At 40.9% G+C, this 22,859-nt stretch overlaps 1 protein-coding gene across 1 annotated transcript in view; it reads right to left on the bottom strand.

Moving 5' to 3' along the window:
• Nucleotides 1-7,429: 7,429 nt before the first annotated feature.
• The window catches only part of KCNH8 (potassium voltage-gated channel subfamily H member 8), a gene marked incomplete at its 5' end in the record, with an annotated part of 269,106 nt that continues 253,676 nt past the window's right edge, over nucleotides 7,430-22,859 (bottom strand). The window contains one exon of the mRNA XM_084903270.1: nucleotides 7,430-8,388. Within this exon, the coding sequence (XP_084759396.1) occupies nucleotides 7,675-8,388 (714 nt within the window). The 3' untranslated portion in view covers nucleotides 7,430-7,674. The remainder of the gene's footprint in view (nucleotides 8,389-22,859) is intronic.

Here is a 22,859-nt window from a genome sequence, read left to right as displayed (position 1 = left end):
TTGTGTCAGATTATGGCCTTTTCACTTGGAAAACCACCCTTCATTGCCCTGCTTCATTGCCATGCAGATATCGGACTGGAACTTGTAAATATTTCCCCTTTGCCAGTAGAGGGTGCTGGAGAGACACCGCAGAAAAAAGGGTCTTTTGGTTTCCTTGGGCTGCCCTCTTGGTTGGCTTCTGCTATATTCCTTGAGCAGTAAATTGTGTGGGGAAGAAGGCTGATGTTAATTATCTTATTGAACATATATTATTATTATTATTTATTATTATTATTATTATTATTATTATTACTATATGAAACTCCTTTCTCCTGAAGACCTACTTCAGCCCATGCTGGTTCCTTTGTTTCCCAGACCAGGGCAGCTGTCTCAAAGGTTATCAGGCGCAGGTATCACCACAGATTACTGGGGCCATCCCCAGAGATTCCGACGTGTAGGTCTCGGCCTGGGCCTGAGAATTTGCATTTTGGATGAGTTTCTGGTGATGCTGATGCTGCTGGTCAGGGAACCACATTTTGAGAATTGCTGTTCTAGAATTGCAGTGCTTTTTCAATCCTGGGCGCCTACTGGAGTCTCTGGGGGAGTTTTAAACATTACTGATACTTTTTTTCTCACTCAGATAAACTAAATCAGAATCTCTAAGGGTAGGGCCAGGAGTCTGGTTTTAAAAGATGATTCTCAAGGGTGGCCAGAGTCAAGACCAGTGTTTATTAAAAAAAAATCCAAAACAAAAAAATAAAACACCCCAATACGGTCCTGGCTGGATTGTCTCAGTGGATAGAGCGTTGGCCTGTGGATTGAAGGGTCTGGAGTTCGATTCTGGTCATGGACACATGCCTGAAGGAAGCAGCTGATTGATGATTCTTTTTTTTTTTTTTATTAAGGTATTATATGCATATATATCTTACCATTTGATGTTTCTTTCTCATCATTGATGCTTCTATCTCGTTATCCCTCTCCCATCCTCTCTGAAATCAACAAAAATATATTAACAAAACAAATAAAACTTAACTATAACGTGTACATGTGAGGATCTTGTTAAGTGCAGACTGATTCTGTAGCTCTGGGATGGGATCCAAGATTTTGCATTTTTAGGAAGCTCCCACACGAAGCTGCTGCTGCTGTTCCATGGGCCACACTTTGAGAATCAAGAGTCAGGAAACAAGGATAGAGCCCCTTTTTTTCTCTGCATGTGGTTTTGCTATAAATTAAACCAGAGACATATTAAGTGATTCAGGTCTAGGGCTCAAATATCTCATGGATGCCAGAAGCCAGAGATGACAATTTGATTTCGCTCTCCGGGGTTGCCTGATTAGAGGAGGAGGAGCAATCATGACTCTTTGTGGGTTGTGGGTTACCATGGCAACTTTCAGAAATATGCGTTCAACCTGGGGGCTCCTGGACATCACTGCCAATCATGACAAAGGACCCGAACGACACTCAGAGGCTTAGCCAAGTGGCTGCCGCCACTCAGAGGGCTGAGTTCCCTGAGGGATGCAGCCCAGTTCAGGCCTCTTCCTCAAGCAGCAGTTAACATTGGCCCCCATGCCGAGTTCAGAAATAACTCTTCCTCAGGACACATAAGCCGCAGTGAACAATAAACTGCCAGCTGGAGCTCAGGAGTCTCAGGGGTGGTATAAAGTTTACTACTAAAAGCAAGAATGCCAAACTCATAGGGCACTCTTTATCCCAGAGGGAATGCTTACTTGAGTGCAGTCCCCTCGAGTTAGTGTACTGGATTCTTACAAAAATGAAAAGCCCAGACACTCTGTTAAGTCTCACTTCCTCCACTTTTACCCTCTGTTGTCCTCAATTATATCGCATACGCATGTTTTATTTTTATCAAGCCAACTGTCAACAACCCCCACGAAAACCTCAAAACAACGCCTTAGACCCAGGATTCAATTCCATCCCCTTCCCAGCTTCTCATCTCCGCAGGGGAGAAACCTCAGCCAGGAGGAGAGCATCTGAGAAGGCGTAGTATTGTCCACCCAGCTGTTTTTGTTTATTTTATTTATTTTTTCCTGGAATGGACAGCTTGTTTAATTTCCTGGAACAAGAGGTACGGTGTGCTGGTCTCTGCCTCCCTGGCTGTCCTCGGGGCTCTGTTAAATGGCACAACCCAAGGACACAGATTCTCTGAGGACACAGGCTGCAGGGAGTGACATTTCAGCTGCTTCCTCTGGTGGGACCTGTTCTCTGGGTGGGAGGGATCCCAAGGGGAAGCTCTGCCAGCATTCCTGTGAAGTAGCAGGCATTTCTCCAGGGCTGCCTCCAGCCAGAGGAGCTGCAGGCAGGAGGACAAAGCCACTCCCCACAGAGAAAATTCTGAGGCTGTTGGCCCACTAGCTCAGGTCTGTGGCCTGTGGTGGTGGGCGTGGCCCACACCACGTGTGTCATTTCTGAAGTAATAGCAAATTTCCATAGAGAAATTTTGCATATATATATATATATATATATATATATATATATATATATGTTTATGCAGTATATTCATGTCAGTGACTACATTTCCTGGGCCCTTTCGTAATTACAAAGTTTAAGACTTTAATTACTAAAATTCGGATAAAGATGAATCAGAAGCCACATGGGTTGGGGCTAAGATAGCTGGGAGCAGAGACAGCCCATTTTTACCCTGTTGTCTCTTCAAGGACTGTTTAATGTTGACTTGATTATTAACACTGTGACGAATAGACGGTTGGGGTCATAGTATATAAGTAGATTGGGACCTGTGCAGAGAAGATGTCAAAGGGACTCATTTTCCAAAAGTTAGCCTGGGACAGGTAGGGGAGGGGGAAGAAGGAGGGAGTAGAAGGGCACAGAGAAGCTGGAGGGGAAAGGAAAAGGGCTGGGGGAGGGAGAGCGAAGGAGAAAGTTGGGAAGAGGAGGTGGGAGAGAGGAGGGGAGGAGGATAAAGAAGCAGGAGAGAGTCAGGGGAGACCAGTGACATTTGCTTAGCATTCATTAGATTCCAGGCAGTGTGCTTTCACATAAATTACCTCATTCAACCTTTCCAACATTCTGCAAGTTAGATACCTTTCAATCTCCAATTTTTAGGTGAAGAAATCGAGACTCAGAAGTGTTAACTCATCCGGGGTCGCAGAGCAAAGAAAAATGGTTGGAAACAAACACTCCTAGGTGTCCCCCTAAAACTTCTTCTTTCTCAGTATCATGTTTATTTGAAGTACTTGTCTTTGGGTGACCTGAAAGAAGGAGGCAACGGACAGCGCTTTGGAATAGCCTTTAATTGAGGAGCACGCGTGCTGAGGTTCTGTCTTTATTGATGATGGTGACTTAGGGTGGGCTATGTTTGGAGTATCATAGAATTCTATAGTAAATTCTATGATCTAACTTACATACTCCATGAGAAGATTAATGTCATAATCTTGACATTATTGATTCGAGTCCACACAAGGCCCTTCCACAGCAATTCTCATTTTTCTTTGTACTTTTTTTAAAAAAAAAAATCTTTATTTTTTGAAAGTATTACATATGTTCCCCTTTTCCCCTCATTGTCCCCTCCCAGCCCTGGCTTTCAACACAGACAATAGGGGGGCAATTGTTATTTTTAAACTAAATAGTTGGCTTGCTTCGCATCCAAATAGGATTCCTCCCTATCTCTGAAGAAATGATCAGATTATGAGACTTCAGCAGGCACTTTTTTTTTCTTCCTTCTAGAAAATCCAAATAAAACAAGACAGAGACCTACAATAAACAAGAGGTACTAGTAGAGGGCACATAGTAGGTACTTAGTGGAAATAATGAATAAATGTTGGAAGGTTTCTTGGAGAAAGTGATCAATAATTTTTATGAAAAAAATCATTGATGTGTTAGCAACTGTAAAGAAATAGAATTGCACACAATTGTCAGTTTGAATTGGTTTGATTCTAGTGGGCCCACCTCCCACAGAACCAACTAAGGGATGATTACATTATCGAAGGGATAATTACACCACTTAGGACAGTGTTTCTGGGGTTTGTTTCCGGTAACATCCATATCAGAACCCAGCTCACATCATGGAGGTCAGGACCCTGAAATCTCTACTTCATTAAGATCCCCTGGAAATACGTTATTCAAACTAGAGCTTGAGACTACTGATACGGGGGTTAACCCCGCCTAACTACTAATATAATTATAGGCCCAGGGATGTCTTTAATAGAATGTAGATGCTAGTCCATTTATGTATAAATTAGCTAGGACTCAGTCTTGTCCTACTACAGATTGTAGACCAACATTTCCTAATCTTTAGTGTATCTGAGTCACCCCAGGAATGTGGTACATGGGAGAGACCCAGGCCCCACCCAAAGGGGCTAGGCTGTTGCCAGATTTCCCATAATTTAAACAAGTACCCATGTGATTCTGAAGCAGGTATTCTGGAAAACAATATTCCTCTCAAAGAGTTATTCATCTCTGAAAGGATACCTTGTTATTTTATACCAACGCTCAAGGCAATCCACTTCATTTATAAGTAGCTTTAATTGCCAGAAACTTCTTCCTATGTTGAATTAAAATAAAGTCTTATATAATGTTAGTCTGGTACTCTTAATTAGAACTACACAGAAGACTTTAGTCCCCCATATTATTTTTAAGAAAATATACTTGACCAAAAAAATACACTAAGTGCTTCTCTTTCCTCTGCCTGGCTCCTTCAGCTGAGCACAGGTAGATGAGGAAAACGAGAGCACAGGGCTCCAGAAAAGCATCCCTGATCAGAAGACAAGGGCCTTGCATAGCAACATTGGTTAGAAAACCAAACATCTAGAACAGCTTGGGATTCTCATTTCCTAGAATAATATCACAACATGCAAAAACAAACAGAAACCCAAAACATGTCATTCTAAGCTGCCTACGATAAGGGAGAGTCCTGTTTATCAGAATAATGATGAGAGGAAAGACCAAGGAAGAGGAGGCATGGCTGATTCAGATGAGGCATGAACCCTCCTGTAAGAAAAATGTGGGAACCCTTTCTTCTCCCAGGGGCTCGCTCATTCTCATCCCGTTACAGATGGACCTGGGGTAGGGAGCTGGTTCTTACACCCGCTAACATCAGTTGTGTGGAATAGATACAGCGAAGGTGACGGGCTGGAAAAATGTGGGCATGTTTCTAGGTATCTCACTGGTCTCCCCCAAATCATCAGAGCTGCACTAATTTACCCCGTTTGTATGCTTACTTAAAAAAAATAAAATAAAGCAAATATTTTATTTGCAGATTTCAGAAGAAATTAATTTTAAAAGTCAGCAAGAATGAGGAAGGAGGAGTACCCAGAATGGCCATGCGGGTGTTGGGTCTATCACTTAAAACAATGTGATGGGGCAAGTTAAACAAAATCCCTGAGCCAATTATTCATTTACAAAATAAAGATGAATCATAACAAGTAGCTTTTAGCATTGTTTGATGAGTATATGTGGAAGCATGTTAGTTCCTAAACATTTGGTATGCTGTCAGTATTCAAAAAACAGAATGTCAATCATTATTAGTAGCATTATTGTAGTGCTGGTTTTCCAGGAGGCTATTTTACCATCCAACACTAGTGAATTCTTTCTGAATGGTACTTCAAATGATGACATAGGTCAGGGAGCAAAATAGGGAATATGAATGATTATATTAGACCCATGGTCTAATTAAACTACGGCTCTCAATCCACATGTGGCCCCTTGGCCCCTTGAGTGTGGCTCTTCCACAAAATACCATGGCCTGGGAGAGTCTATTTTAAAGAAGTGGTGTTAGAAGTTTAAGTTTAAAAAATTTGGCTCTCAAAAAAAAAAAAAAATCAATCGTTGTACTGTTGATATTTGGCTCTGTTGACTAATGAGTTTGCTCTGTTGACTAATGAGTTTGCATTAGACTGTTCCCTTTGCCTCAGTTTTCCCATTCACTTAAGTAGGGAGAGATTCAATATGGAAGTGGGAGAGTAGAAAGCATTGATTTTTGAGTGACCTGCCTCATATACATGTTCTGTTTCCACATTTTCTTTTCTTTCTGTTATTCTAGCCTATTTTAGGTTATAAGATTCACACATCAGAAGTCTTGCTTGTTTAGATGTTTTTAATGACACAATTCTCGGATTGCTGATTCTCTATGGTGGGAAATAAGATCAGGGGGACCCCAGAATGTGAATTCAATAGGTTTTCTAAGAACGTCTGGGACGATTGGGTCCTAAATGTTCTTAAACATAAAATAAAATTTAAAAGAAGGCGTTTAAATCCTTACCAAGCCAGCACCTGAATTTGCGTGCTGGTTGAGGTGTAGGGGAGGTGGTGGTGGTGGGAGGAGGGAGGGTGCAGGGAGCATTATACGTTCCAGACTTTCTCCAGCCTCCTTGCTGTGTAATCTCTGGGACTTTCTTTCTCTCTCTCTCTAAATGAGAAGGAAAACACCTGCTCCACTTCACTTAGAGCATTGTTGAGGGCTTTAAAAAAAAATTAAAGTGCTGATCCCATGCAAGTTGGCATTTCCCTCACAAATCACAAATCAGAAGTCTTGGCTCAATTTTGGAATTTGCACTAGCCTGCAACCTCTCCTGAAGGGACAGCACAGGGAGACACCCAAGGTCTTCTCCCTCATTTTGAGGCCAAAACGGCCCAATGTCGTTGTGATTTCATATCCTACAGACTGCCTTTGGGTTCCTGCACAACCCAGTGTGATGCCTAGAGAAGGGGCATTTATGCTGGCACCAGGAGCAGCCTCTAGTCAGCAGAGTAGGTGGAGCCCCTACCATGGGCTGGAGCTTGTGAACTTGACACCGAGTCCACGCTTTCATTTCATTTCACCAGGTGCATGGTAGTGATCTCAGAGCAGTGAGCCGGGGAAATGAGATCTCTAATGAGAAGGTCTGACCTCGCTTTTCTCTCATCATCCAGAAGCGTGAGGATACATCTGTGGCAAACTGCATGCAGATAAAAGGGGGCGAGGGGTGCCTTTTGAAACGGCATCCTCTTAATCATAAATAATTTTCGATCTACTATACATAGCAGTAGTGCATTTCTTGTTAAAGTGGCAAGCTTTTTTTTTTTATATACCAAAATGAAAACATTCATTTCTTTATAAATAGTTTAAATAGATTAAATACATATTTCATACCAAGGATATAAAAATAGGCTCTCTCTTTTGTTTTGATAAATAAAGACATCATCATTTACATGGCAAATAACGTGCAATCGCTAACCGCTGGCCAACAGCTCTACTTGACTGATTGTCTAGGAGATGACATGCAGTGATGTTTGTCCCTTTGCCTTCACAAAAAAGGAACACAGGTCAGCAGGAGCTGCGCGCCGCTGCAGGCCAACAGTGCTACGGATATTGTTCAAGGATGACAGACAGACGCTCGGGAGGAACCTTTGCTTGGCCTTCACAAAAGTCACCTGGGACAAGACGAGTCCACACATTCTTTGTCCGGGACTTCTAGCTGCTCAGGGCCTTTGCATTTTTACCAAAGTCCGTCAAACAGACCGGTAAGCTAATACCTGTCCAGGAAAAGTGATCCTCTTGTGTGTCTAGGATCTAGAAAGCGGCTATAGGTGGCGCCTGTGCCTTGCCCTGGCCCCTCGGCTGGCTCTCTCCCGCAGGACTCCCTGCTCTGCTCGGTCCTCACGTCTGCCAGAGGCACAAAAGGCAGCCAAAGCAGCCATGCACTGGCGGGTTGGAAGTTGGCAGCTGCCTCCCGTGCACTAAGGTCATACGTTGATGGCTTTGTTATCTTTCACGTCGGCGGCGGCTGTGCTTGTGACGACTTGCAGTGGAAAGTTCTCCAAGGGTTTGGTAGAGATGGGTGTCAGTCCTTCCCGGTCCCAAGACCCTGGCAGGTTCTCCAGGCTGAAGGAGCTCACAGCCCCCTGGCCGAAGCTGCCCACTTCCGACCTGCTTGGGAGAACCAGGTGCAGGGACGTTTCAGAGGAGGAGCAGACAGAGGACGAGAGAGTCGCCGAAATGGACTGCAGAGGCGTCAGCGTCGAATCAGACTGCGGCGAGACGCACCTTAGAAATTGCAAATGACCTTCCTGGACCACCGGGTAGCGGGCGGGTGGAAAATCAAGGTTTGGAGAAGAAGGATCGAGGTCACTGCCTGCAGGGTTTGGCTCCGGAGCTCCAGTTCGCTGGGGGCTGGTCTCCACAGAGGAGGGATCCACACTCCAGATGTCCGAGGTGACATTCGCGTGACAAAGTTGTGCTTGGGTGGAGGCAGCCCCGCCTGCTTGCAAGTGCAGGCAGGGTTGGCGAGCACTCCAGGCCATCCTGCTCTGGAAGCCGTCCCTGGAGGGGTGCGCAGAGACGGTGTGCAGAGAGCAAAACCGCGCCGGCTGCCGGGGTGGCATAATGTTTTCTAGAAGTTGCATCACACTCCTCATGTCCTTCCCTAACTGGGAGACCTCCTGAGCCAGCGTTGTTACCTGTTTGGATAAAGCAAAGCAAAGGCAACAGTGAGAAGTGCATGGCAGTGATTTCAGAGCAGTGAGGCAGGGAAGTGAGATCTCTAGTAAGAAGGTCTGAGAGGCTGCTCGGCCTCCATGCCAGTCAAGTCCAAAGGCTGAAGGGGAAACTGAGAACCTGACCTAAAGCCGTCCTCATTCTGAGGGAGCTTAGAGAGACATAGCCTGGCATCCTTGATCCATGTTTCTGAGGTTCTTGAAAAACATTTGAAATGTGGGCCCATCATCTCCTGTATCTCTTATTTTTTAAAAAAATGTTTTTTTATTGATTTCAGGGAGAGGCAGGGAGAGAGAGAGAGAGAGAAACATTAGAGAGAATGATTCATCAGCTGCCTCTTGCACACCCCCGACTGGGAGTTGAGCCTGCAACCTGGGCATGTGCCCTGGCCAGGAATCGAACCGTGACCTCCTGTCTCAATGGGCTGATGCTCCACCACTGAGCCCCACCCAACTGTACCTGTATCTCTTAGATACTGATAGTATCTTGTACCTTCTCTGAGTTACTGGGTGCACAGAGGTTCACACTAATTTCCTCAGAGACCTCACAACATGTTGAGTGAGGGGCATTGCATGTACAGCACTCTGCACATCACCTTCCAGAGCGGACTGTGAATGAGTGCTCCCTTGGGTCCTTTCTGATCAAGATCATGATAGATCCAGTGACAAACCGCCTTCAGTGATGTGGGCGGTGAGCAAGAACCCAACCAGATGTGCCAGGGAGCAAGTCTGTGGAAAAAGGGAAAGCTGCAAAATGTGAGAAAGAAATAGACCTTCAAGGTAGGTGAGTACAGATAACCACTGTGTGTGTGCTGGGATCCATCTGTGAGCCCAGAACCTCGTGAAATTACAACCCAAATTGTGTGGTATGGGCTTACATTCACTTTTCCAGGTTAGACATCAGCTTTTACGAAGAGTTCGAAAGGACACATGATTTTTGAACAATTAAGAACCACTGAAGAGTCTTCATTATTCATTTTACACTTAAAAAAGCAATAATAAAATTCACTGTTATTTTTCTAACAACCACATGACGTTTTTTAAGCATGAAGACCACCAGAAGTTTGAATTGGATTTTAAATCCTGGAGAGTTTATATTCCACAATGTGGAGGACCTGTATTTCAGAAAGCAGGGCATGGGTATATATATTTTTTCTAGCCTGTGGTTAGATTCATAACATTGACACCTTTTATAAAGTATTTTCTCTCTGAGTTGATTTCACTATCACGAACCACAAAACTCCAATATAAGCAACTGGACCCAATGGATGAATACCATCGGAAAACAAAATAAAGCAAATGAGCAGTTCAATTTCAACGATGCCAAAACCAAGATTGTTTTGGGCAGACTTTTTAAGTAGACATTCCTAGTTTATCCAGTAACTTAATTCAGTCCACTTCCTCTGAATGGATTCTGAAACTAATTCTCCCTGGCAGGCCCATCAGGAGGTAGTGCCTCTCAAAGCAGGCATTTAAAAAAAGGCCAGAAGGAGGATCTTCCATGGTTCAGGCAACCCACTGGCAACACCTGCCTTGAAATTGCCAGGCCAAAACTATTTCTGCCTTGCTGCTGGCATGGAACTTGAGGGACCCAATGGAATACTTGTCCAGGCTTTTCAGTGGATCTAAAACTTCTGGCAACAAAGAGATACCTCTCAACCTCACAGTTAAGAAGTGAGACAGTGAATGTGAGAACAATTCTATGTGTTTTGAAATGTCCACTGCAGGTGGAGCATTTCATACCTGGCCAAGTCTCAATCCTAAAGTGTATGGACTAGTCTTAAATCAGTGTCTGGATCTCAGCACTGTAGACTTGCACCCTTGGGTTCTATCCTGAATTGATTAGCTTTTCTATCAATATTTCAGAGGAAAAGACTGACAATGAGATGTTGGAAGGGACATAATAACCATTCTTTCCTGCAGGCTAAGTTTAATTCCTGTACCACATTCACTGGGGCTGTATAAGCTCAGGACCCCCCCCCCCCCAAATACTTTTGATCAGCCTTTTATGTAGATTGAATAAAGACACAGTCCTTGAAGAACAATTTGCATTTTAGATACATCAATGATTATGTTGTTTAATAAATGTTTGAGTAAATTTATAATACAACCTGCTTTCAGGTACATTTTCTCTATCAGATCTAAAATAGTTGATAGGGGTATATTATTATTATCCCACTTGTGAGATGGGGACACTAAGATCCAGAGGTTAATTGTCATTTTTAAGGTCCTTTATTGGTTGAGTGACAGTCTTTGGTTTACAATTCAAGACATGTAAGTTTGGTGCTCTTTCTGTTAATAGTACATTATACATGGAAAAAGACAATGTGGTGAGAATTTGTGAAGAGCATAGATGATACAAAAAAGTAGCCCATGTATAAAAGCTGCTAGAAATGTTAATTCAACATCAAGTAAGTAAATAGTGTCATCTCTAAAAACCCTAGGCATCTGTCGAAACCGGTTTGGCTCAATGGATAGAGCGTCGGCTTGGGGACTGAAGGGTCCCGGGTTCGATTCCGGTCAAGGGCATATACCTTGGTTGCAGGCATATCCCCAGGAGGGGGTGTGCAAGAGGCAGCTTATCGATGACTCTCTCTCTCATCGATGTTTCTAACTCTCTATCTCTCTCCCTTCCTCTCTTTATAAAAAAAATCAATAAAATATATTTAAAAAAACAAAACAAAACAAAAAAACCCTAGGCATCTGAACAGTAAGAGCTCTTCACAGCAAATTATATGAATGCAACAACAACAAAAGGGGTTTGTAATAAAGAAAAATCTTAAACCAAACAATAGGTTTTTTTCCTTTTTTTTTTTTTTTTTAAATATGCTTTTATTGATCTTGAGAGAGAGAGAGGAAGGGCAAGGAATAGAGAGAAACATTGACAAGAGAGAAACATTATCTATTAGCTGCCTCCTGCACATCTCCTACAGGGGATTAAGCCCCACAACCTGTGCATGTGTCCTGACTGGAAATCGAACTGGTGACTCCTTGGTTCATAGGTTGATGCTCAACCACTGAGCCACACTGACTGAACTAGATAGATTTTTGATGAACTATATTTCAAGCGTCTAAAATGCCCAGATATTTCCCTATGGTTGATATACCTTTGCATGGCCATGTTCTTGACATCTAACTTTTCTTGTGCCTTTGCCACAACTTTGAGGCCATGAACGTTGAATGGGAATCCAGAGTCTTAACTGGCTCCCGGAATGTAAATAAGCATTAACATTTTCAGAAAACAAAATTGCTATTTTAGCTTGCACTAAAAGAAGCCAAGAACCCAAGGAAACGGAGCTTTCTTTAGCTCTAGGGGGTAACGATCATTTACGTTAGTGAAGATTCCTGTTGCCGTGTCACTGGGGACCCACCCCTGCCCTTATTAAAGTTACACGAGGAAACGAATCCCTGATAGCTAAGGATTCTCTCCCTTCCCAGGACAAAGCCAGCTGTCACAGGAGAGATGGCATCTCCTGGAGGTGGAGACTCCAGTGACACTCAAGGTGACAACATACTGCCACCGGGAATTGCTGTGAAGTTTCATTGTACTTTTGTTGACTGCTTCCAGCCAGGCTTGCTAAAAAAATTCATTCTGAAACAGGAAAAACCTTGGTCATAATCAAATATAGAAAACCAAGAAGGCAGCATCTCTACTTGTATGTGTGCTGGGGAGGCGAACTGCTTTTTCACAGCACAGTCAGAAGATACACGTTTGCTAAAAAAAGGCTGTTGAGGCTACTTTGTGAACAAGGCTCCATCCACTCAAGGAGAAATGTCTTCAGAATACAACTTAAAGCCATGGTAATGTGGAGTTAGTTCATTAAAAACAAAAGCAACTTGTACACTGAAACTACTGGTATAGCTGGTTGAATGAACCAGGAAGTCAAGATTCTATTCTTGGTCAGGGCCTGTGCCCAGTTGTGGGCTCGATCCCCAGTGTGGGATGTGCAGGAGGCAGCCAGTCAATGATTCTCTCATCATTGATGCTTCTATCCCTCACCCTCTTCCTTTCTCTCTAAAACCAGTAAAAATATAATTAAAAACACACATACACAAACATCCTTCAGATCAAATGAACCAAAGTTTTCCCACTTAACAGTTCCTTAAATCTATAAATGTTTTCTGACACTCATATTAGAAAGTACAATTTTTTAGCAGATATAATAAGGCCCTTCACAAGCCCCACCTCATTTTTTAGGGGCCCATTTCCTACATTTTTCCATCAGAAATGACTACAGTGGGAGTCTCAGCTCCCTGTTATTGCATGTGTTGTTCTCTCTGGGTGCTTTCGGTCCATTTCTGTTGGGTAAGTTTTTTCTCTCTCTCCAAACTTTTTTTTTTTTTTTTAATATATCTTTATTGATTTCAGAGAAGGGAGAGGGAAAGAGAGATAGAAACATCAATAATGATAGAGAACCATTTATTGGTTGCCTCCTGCATGTACCCCACTGGGGATCAAGCCCACAACACACACATGTGCCCTTGACCAGAATCCAACATGGGACCCTTCAGTCCACAGGCTGGCGCTCTGTCCATTGAGCCAAACCAGTTAGGGCTCTCTCTCCAAACTTTTAATCCCGCATCTTCTTTGCAGAGCTTTTTCCTGGCAACTCATTGATACAGAGCAATTTGAGCATCATATAGGACTATGTGTCCCTAATGAGGCTATGAGTTTTTTGAGGATAAATTGTTACTTATCTCAGATCTCCTGGATGCTGAGCAATGCCTAGTCATGCACCCAGTAACTCTCAAATGCATAAATTAATTCTATTTCTGCGACTTTGAATACCTGGTTCTCATATGGCCTTTGATTTTGTACTTAGTTTATCTCATGATTTTATCCTAGGGCAGTGGTTGACAAACTCATTAGTCAATAGAGACAAATATCAACAGTACAATGACTGAAATTTCTTTTGAGAGCCAAAAATTTTAAACTTCTAACACCACTTCTTCAAAATAGACTCGCCCAGGCTGTGGTATTTTTTGGAAGAGCCACACTCAAGGGACCAAAGAGCCGTGTGTGGCTCGCAAGCTGCAGTTTGCCGACCACAGTCCTAGGGGAAAGCTGACTACTATAAAATTATATTGGGATATCTGTCATTGATCCTTTCTTTCAAGTAAATATATTAAGAATATGTATTTTGACTATTAAGTTTTTTAATATAAATTTCCCAACCCAAATCCTTGAGTATCCTCTAGATTTTAGGAGCAGGTGGCTTTCCCACTGTTAAGAAGAATCCCTTTTATTGTGTTTCTTTCATAATTGGGGACATAGATCTCCTTTGACCAAAACTTCTGCTAGACTTCATTTATTTTACTGCTTTGACACTTGGTCCCACATAAACTTGATTTTCATGGATAATTTAAATTCCCTGGAATTTCCCACCCTATTAATTGATTCTTAGTATCTCATGACTGCAATATGAGTATCAATAAACAAATTCAATTAATTGTCAGAATTATTTTTACCAGTTGCAAATTTGGAAAACCTTTTGCATCCTTATTTGCTGTCCTGAATGGCTATTTAGGTCTTCTACAATAATTATTTATAAAGATAATAGATAAAGAAACTAGAACATAACGCACTGTTCTCATACTTGTGTATTAAGTTGCATTTTAAAAAATCTATTTTTTCCACTTCCTCTTTCTTCTCTTCCACCTTCTCATTCTTCTTTGGATAAGAATCAATCAGCCTGGAACTGTTGGCCAAACCAGTTCACCATCACCATCTGCATAGCCAAGTGTTCACATCCAAGATGTCTCTATCCCTTCCAATGTCCCAACTGTTAGAAGTGACGAAAACACCATCTGTGCTTCCAAGAGGTTCAGTTTTCTATCCAACACTTTCGAGTACCTAAGGATTCTTGTCTGTTCTCCCAGCATCATGCACTTAACCATACAAATCGTTAGGCATGTAGCAGGTTTTTCAGGCAGTGCACTTGCTCTTATTGACCACCACCTCCTGTCATGACTAGAAGCACCCGTGTGACCACAGACTTATCATCTGTCCATAATAACTCACACACCGATCGTTCCCTGCCTCTAAGAAGGGAATCACTAAACTGCCAGCAGGTTCCTCAGAACTTCCATTGGCTTAGAAATAGTCATTGTTGCTATGGTTCCAGAATATCTGGTTTTCTCCTTTTGTGTTTAATGTACTCCATTGATGTGATTTACCTCTCACCCTTCTATGAGTCATATTTCCATGAGGGCTTTGTCGAGAATGAAATAATATAATGGGTGATAAAGTGTAGTCCCCATATAATTGGTATTATGTCAGAATTCCAGGTGTCTTAATTTGATAAGGTAACACAGGTGCTAAGTTTAGTTGAAAGCTTTGTCCTGGTAGGAAATGCTAACCTAGGAATAATTTGATCAAAGAAAATCAAAGGCAGTTATCTGTACAACTCTTCTTTAGCCTCAGCACGGGGAAGTAAACCCGTCCTGTTAACACTTTAGCATAAATATATTACAAGAAACAGTCCCCAAGTTTTAGCATTGCGTTGCATGGATCTTTGAAGTAGTAAATACAGGGTGTCCCCCCAAAATGTATACTCACTTATGACAGCTGATAGCTCAATTTTGAAAATGAAATGTATATTAATAAACACTTTTATAATTATTCAAAATGTGTGCATACATTTTTTGGGACACCCTATAGTAATAGCAATAACCAAAACCTTTGAAGAATGTGATTAAGTTCTTGTATTTATAATCCAAGGTTTGAGTAATTGCATTCAGATGAAGTGAGAATTCTAGATAAAGGACGAAAGTGCAGTTTGGTGTTGATTAGAATTGAATAAGGACCAATGTGGATCTGGGCTGGGGGCAGGTCTGACTGGTCTTCATTGTTCTTTATAAACAGCCCAAGGCTCTGCACATACCCTGCCATCTATCTATCTTTGTTGACACGGGAATAATTTAATGAATAATAACTTGCTTGGTTAATTTCTTAGTATGAGTTTCTGTTATTTTTCTTTGAAGTTAACTTTTGCCAGTCTCCCCTAAATAGCACTGCAAGACACAGAAGTAAGGGTCTCTGTAACTCTAGCAGGTAATTTCCCATGAGCTCGGTGTCTTATGGGAGTCCCCACCACTTCAAACGGGGAGAGATTGGAAAACATTGTGTTAGTACATGGTGTAAAGAATCCATCTGCGGCGCTGGTGACCTATTGTCCCGGGAACATTGCACTACCAGCTTTTAGGAGGGAGACTGTGTGCATTAGGCGCAAACAGCAATTCGCTGTTCTGTTTACAATGTGCCTTTTGGAAATAGGAGTGTGAGTTTCATAAAGAAGACCAGAATGTGTCTTTGACAGTACCTTTCATTTCGCAGAGAAAATAGCTTCCTTTCATATTATATTATTCAGGTTTTACACTTCTCAGTCTTGCCTATTGGAGTGGTATGAATCATGAACTCTGAGTATAACTGGAACTTGTGTTGATAGGGAAGAAAATGTGATTTCCATTTTTGTGCATTCAGCGAGCAGATGGGGAACGCATCTGTTAATATAATCTTCTTAGCTTGAAGAGTTCTTGACCCATCACTCAGTTTTTGCCAAACATGTACACATTTTTCTGCTAGACACAATTTTCCTAAATTCTGGGGTGTTAATTACACCAACTCTCTTCCCCTGCCACGAACACATATACATTTTCACAAGGTAATTAAATGGTGTCTCATTCAATCCTTTGTTATGTTGCATATTTATCATAGGATTCAGACAAGTTCAATCAAACTCCACAAGCAGGCAAAACAAAAAGGATGATCGGCATAATTTCATCCTTGTGTCTTTTGCTTCACAAAGCATTCAAACACAAGTGACAGTCTTCTTATCTGTCAGCTAAAATAATAATTATAGTCGGCGCTTGCATAAATTTTATCCAGATGAGGGATGTCAATCCCATTACTAACTCAAGTTGTAAATCTTGTCTACAGCTGGAGAGACTAGACTGTTGGGAGGTGAAGCGGCTTATCTGAGGTCACACAGGAATAGTGTACCCAGGGTTTTACTTTTGCAGGTGCATCGGATGCCTCTTAAATGATAACAAGAGAAGAATTACAAGTCTAGCATTACCAATACAAAATGACCAATTAGAGTCTTGAAAGTGATTACTCCAGTGTTTTCACTGAATTTCTGCAAGCCCAGGCCTTTGGACATACAACTTTATTACTTGAGTTGTACTATGGTAATCCATTATTTATCAACTCTTTGCTTTTCTCATCTATTTTCCTGCTTCCTGTGATAAAGTTTGATTGGTATCCAAATTGCTGTCTGGCTCGCTAAGGGATCCTCCCTGCTATCAGTGAGCACCAAACAAAGTCCGTCTCCTCTGGAATACCAACTGTATAGGACAGTGCTTGTAAAGATTTGGTGCATATACGGATCACCTGGCGATCTTGACACACGTATATATTCAGATTCAGTAGGTGTGGGTGGAACCTGGGATTTTTGCATTTCTAACAAGTTCCCAGGAGGTGCCAATGCTGCCGGTCTGCACTCCGTGGGGTCACGTGATTAGTTTCTATTCTTTATGATCTATGTAGCCCCTTTGGTTAAGTCTTCCTGTACTGACCCTTCAGTAAGAGTTTCAAGTTTAGTATAACCAGCTTTTTTCAAGTCCTTTGGCAAGTCTATAGTTGAGTTTTCCCATCTGTTTTGATTTTCTTTAATTTCTTTCAGCAATATTTGTGTAGTTTCAGTGTACAAGTCTTGCGCCTCCTTGGTTAAATTTATTCCTAAGCATTTTATTCTTTTTGATGTTATCGTAATTGGAATTGTTTTCTTAATTTGTCTTTCACTGTTAGCGTTTAGAAATACAACTGATTTTCTATATTGATTTTGTATCCTGCAACTTCACAGAATTAATTCTGAGGTTTTGCTTTTTTTCTTATGTAGAGTCTTGAGGATGTATGGTGTTTGTGATTGTCAAAGCTGCTGTCTTTGTTCTTGGTGGCACTCAGTATTTGAGGGTGTGCCAACACCCATCTTTCTCCAAAAAGGTAGGATCTCAGCAAGTACCTACATGTAAGCTTGCAGCGGGTGGGAAAATATGCAGTCAAACCCTATCAACAAGAAACTGGGAGTTAGGCATTTTTGCTTGCTCCTTCTGTGCTGAGCCTGGGTATACAGCCACAGGGGTGCTAACTGCACCCATTTAAAAACCACTTATTTTTTGCTACAGTCCTGTGAACCTGTAAGCCCCTTTGGTTTCTAAAGCTAGGTATTTTGTGGCCCACTCCTCAGGAGCCTTAAAAATTGGGGCCACTCTATATGTGGTCCATATCCTTCACTCTTAGGGAGAGGCTGGGCATTGGGGGTTCCCTCCTGATTATACGGCAATGTGCCAGGGGTGGAGTTTATGGCATGAGTTTGTATCAGCCTTTCCTGTTTCCATGTGGTTATTTTCTCATTTGCCTAATGCAGCGTTTTTCAACCGCTGTTCCGCGGCACACTAGTGTGCCGCGAGATGTTGCCTGGTGTGCCGTAGGTGCAGACAAGACAAGAATTTTATAATTTTTCACTATTTTGTTTACTTAATATTTCATAATAAAGTAATTATAAAATACTTTCTTTGTGTTTATTTGATTCCTATTCAAGAGAATTACTTTATATATAGTCAATATAGGCACAGAGTTAAATTTTTTAACATTTTCTAATGGTGGTGTGCCTCGTGACTTTTTTCATGAAACAAGTGTGCCTTTGCCCAAAAAAGGTAGAAAAACACTGGCCTAATGTGCAGGCATCACTTAGCTAGTTTCTGTATTTCAGAGGGAATTGCTCTGTGTACAGGTGCACACTCAGTGTGTCCATCAGAGGAGAGAAATCAGTTTCTTCAGTTGCCATCTTGGAGTATTTGATATCTGTTTTATGTATTTTAATCCATTGTATTTATTATCATTATTGAATCTCAAATTATCCCAAGTTTGGCCAATGGAAGACTCTCCACATTTGCTCCCGAGTTCTTTTGACATCATCCTAGTGTGTTTGATAGCTTTATTGCTATCTGGTATACCAAGGTGTTCACCAGACTCATCATGCATATATCAGACCTCATAGTGGCTGTCACTTATCCAAGACACTCTGGTATATTTTAGTGGGAAATTGTATTTCAAGACCATAATATAGGCATAGAGATATTTATGGTTATTGGGCCAGTTGTTTTTTCTTTTTTCTTTTCTTTTAAGAGATTTATTTATTATCAGTGAAACCCTCGTGAGAGCTACAAATCTGCCTATGCAAAGAGGCTTGAGAACTGGAAAATCACCAAAAAGCATTCTAAAAATCATAAATTAGTTTGATATGTTCCAGTTTAGAAACCCGTGTCCACAAAATATAGCATTTAACATCAATAATGTGTATGTATTAAAATGAAAAAAGCAGAATGGTTTTCCAGCAATTAAATTGATTTTGTTTTTCTATGTCAAAAAGTGAACGTATTGCCTTTGTTTATATTTTGCTTTTGAGAATTGATGGTCAAGATCTATATATGACCATGATGAGGAAGAAAGGAGACTGTATATTCAGAACTTGAGGTGTTCTGGCAATTCTATTAGTGTGTTACATTTGAACTATTTGTCAAGGGAATATACAGTGATAACACTAATCAGAGAACCAAGGAATGAACTTTACCATAAGCTGTTACTTACGCAGATTTCCTTATGTGAAGTGATAGAACCCTGGTATCTCAAAGCTATTTAGAAAAGTAGTAAAGCAACTCTTAATTAAAGAAAAACCTGTCATTTAATTTCTTTGACTCAAGGCAGCTTCATTGAACTGATCTAGTGATACAAAAATAAAACTTATTTACTACTTTCTTAAGTATAATCTTGACAACAGATTCTCACTGTTTTTGAGCAGAAGGCTTTTCATTATCTGTATCTGTTTGCTTGGATATTGTATGATACATTTAATTGGGGATATTTTGGCATACAACTTTGAGCAAAATGAAAAGAGATTGTTTCCCTGTTAATTTTTGAATGCTGCTGTTATCTGTTACTAGTGTTTGCCAATTTCCAGTTCTTCATTTCTTCTGGGGTCACAGAAGATTATAATTTCTTGATTCTTGAAATTAATTGTATCCATGAAATTAGTTCTGGTTATGTGTATATATTTTGAGCCAAATGATTGCCAACATAGCCAATCAGTAACAGTTTGGGTGGTGGTACCCCCTTGTGCTGACCAGTGCTAGGCATTTTGCTTGAACAAGAAATGAATGCTAAGCAATGAGATTCCGAGTTTGTTACATCAGTATAATTTATCCTATGACAGGGCCTATCTGAAAGATGGGACTCTTCAATATTTCATAAACATTCACTAGACTTTTTTGAGGAGGTTGAAAATGAGGAAAGAAAAATTAAAAGATGTTAATGGCACAAAATAAAAATTGAAATTCGGCTTGTAGTCTTAGTGACGATATAAAATGTTCATTTAAAGCCTTAGAAAAAGATTGATGAGTGGCATAGCTATTTTTAAAGGGCATGATCAAATTATGAAGTGCAGTGCAAACACAGTCGTCTCTGAAAAACAGATGCTTTTCTATTGGTCTCAATAGCAACAAGAGTTTGGGCTGTAAGATACCAGAGGCCAAGTTGATAAGAATAGATTTTTCATATCTCTTAAGTTAACAATGCGCTCAAGTGTCATATGAAACAAAGGGCTTCAGATCACTTAATGAGACTTTCAGCAAAGTAATGGGTGCCAAAATAGAATAGAGCTCTTCCAAATTTTGGTTCTCATCACACAAACATATAACTTACACGAAGGTATAAAGCGTAAGACTGAAATAACCTTCTGGAAGAATTCTGGAGTTTGAAAAAAAAAAAAGTTTTATTTTGTCCCACAAAAAGAGCCATGGCATCTTTGCCACAGAGGAATCTATTTCTTAAAAAAAAATTAAGTCAATTCTGGAAAGGATTATTTCTACCAAAGCAGTTTGAACATTGTAACAGGCCACTGGATTGACAAACTGAAGGCATTTGATGGATGTGATGATTAACTGTATTTGCCAGTTTGTCAACTTGACTGGGTCATGGGGTGACGGGACATTATTCTGAGTGTGCTGGTGAGGCTTTTTCTGGATGAGGTTAACATCTGAGTCAGTAACACTGACTAAAGCAGTTCCCTCTGTAATTCGGGCGGGCTCATCCAAATCAGTGGAAGGCCTGCTAGAACGAAAAGGTTGACAGAATTCCTCCTGACTGACTGTTAAGCTGGGAGGTGGTCTCCGGCTTTCTGACTCAGACTGAAGCCCCAGCTGTTCTTTGGTTTGGAGCCTACTGACTTTTGGACTGGAATTCTACCACTGGCTCTCCTGGTTCTCAGACTTTTGGATTTGAACTGGAACGATACCAGTGTCCCTCCCGAGTCTCCAGCTTGCCAAAGGCAGATTTTGCAACTCCTCAGCCTCCATAATTGTTGGAGCCAATTCCTTGTACTTGAAATAAACTTTAAGCAGTTTGTAAAAGCAAAAATCAAGAATTTTGTGAGACTATCAAGAAGGAACCTGAAATAAGAAAGTGAATAAATTCCTGATATATAAACTGGGGGAAAAACCAAGCAGTGATTCAGAGTAGCATAAACTAAAAAAGGAAGATAAGGATTTAGATAACATCTGAAAGGTGCCCAGTCCTTTCCATATGGTTCCACAACATGTTAATAGCTGTTTTGTCATTAAAGCGGTCCATAAGAAAATGCATATAGCTCAGGCCAGTGTGGCTCAGCAACTGAGTGTAGATCTATGAATCAGGAAGCCACAGTTCAATTCTCAGTCAGGGCAAATGCCCAGAATGCAAGCTCAGTCCCCAGTAAGGGGCATGCAGGAGGCAGCCGATCAATGATTCTCTGTCATCATTGATGTTTCTCTCTCTCTCTCCCTTTTCCTTCCTCTTTGAAATCAATAAAAACATAAAAAAAAAGAAAAGAAAATGTATTTAGTCAATGCAGGCTAAACATAAGTTAATTTACAATATATGGAGTTGTAAAGGGTAAGACAAATAACTTTCTGAATTTGGTATTAAGCTCTCATAACAATCCTCCACTACAGGTTTTATTACCATTTCAGAGAGGAGGAATCTTGGGAAAGACGAACACTTTGCTGAAGTCACAGGGACCTAAGTGTCAAAGCTTATTCTCCTTCCTCTCCCGGTGTGTTTTATGCCTTGCGCCTGCCGGAGCAGAGCGTGCAGGTTCCCCTGGCAGGCTTTGCCACAGTGTCTGTCTGGACCAGCCAGGTTTCAGAAGTGAGAAAGCACTAACCCTTCTCTACAAACCCTTTCAGAAATGGAGCATTTGATCTGCACAGCCCATGGCCCCCACAGTGATGTTTTGTTGTTATTCTTAAACAATTCTCTACGAATGGCACTCTTTTCCCCCCTCTGCTGTAAAATAATGGTAATGTTTTCTAAAGTGTTCTAATATTAGCAGCTGTCCTACATCTTTTAAACTGTCCTAACTGTTCTGGAAAAGTAGGTTATTACCAATAGTGTTTCTTTTCTGATTTTTGTTCAATGTTTAACCAGCCGATTTTGAAATCTACATGTCAGTGAACAATTGTGTTACACCTAAGCTGTTTGGCAAATACCAAAGTGGGGTTTCTGCAATGCTCTTAGCTGTGCACAATGCTCAGCATGCCTCACAGATACTGGGGATTGACCTTTTGGCTGCAGTTACTGTCATGCAGTACATCCCACATTTATTGTCATTTCTTCTCTTGTTTACTCCTAAAAGAATAGAATAAACAACAGAGCAATTAAATGACCACATATGTGTGCAGTAGACAATAGGTGAAATGGAAAAAAAATGAGGCTTGGACTTTTTTTTTTTGCTATGTAAACATTACTTTGTAAGAGATAGGAAGAAAAGACAAGTAGGAAGTTTTAATAGAGAATAATTTTACAGAGGGAAGGCCATTTGTTTTTTTCATTCTGCCTGTCTTAGTGGGTTTTAATGCACTACCCAAAGGGTCAAGGCTATGTATAAATTAAATTATGTGTAAAGGATAAGATTTTTTTTTAACTTAAGTTTCAGCCATGATGAAATCAGATATTTTTCTATAAAGAAACACTAATTCTCTAGGGAAGGAAAATTGGATCATTGGTATTTTATCTTGCTCTTTTTATTTCAATATATGACAAGATAAGAAAGATTTATTCCATCTCACTGGAAAAGCAATCATGAATACAGAATCACATTGGGGAAATACTTTGTTTTTCAAGTAGTTTTCTGTTTTAACACACCTACCACTGGCTCACATTATCAAAGGAAAATCATGTAGCACTTAGATTTACAGCTGTAATTGGGGAAATTACCTACATTCCAATGAGTGAAGATATAAACGCTCCCTCCCTCCCCTCAAGAATAATCACTAAGTCCAATACTTGAGCTAAGATTTGGGTCAATCAGTTCTTAAACCATCAAATGATCTCAAATGTG

Source organism: Pipistrellus hanaki, assembly GCF_964339955.1.
Source record: "Pipistrellus hanaki genome assembly, chromosome: 13".
Taxonomy (NCBI): domain Eukaryota; kingdom Metazoa; phylum Chordata; class Mammalia; order Chiroptera; family Vespertilionidae; genus Pipistrellus; species Pipistrellus hanaki.
The sequence above is the reverse complement of the archived record's forward strand: the minus strand, read 5'-3'. Positions and strand labels throughout refer to the sequence as shown.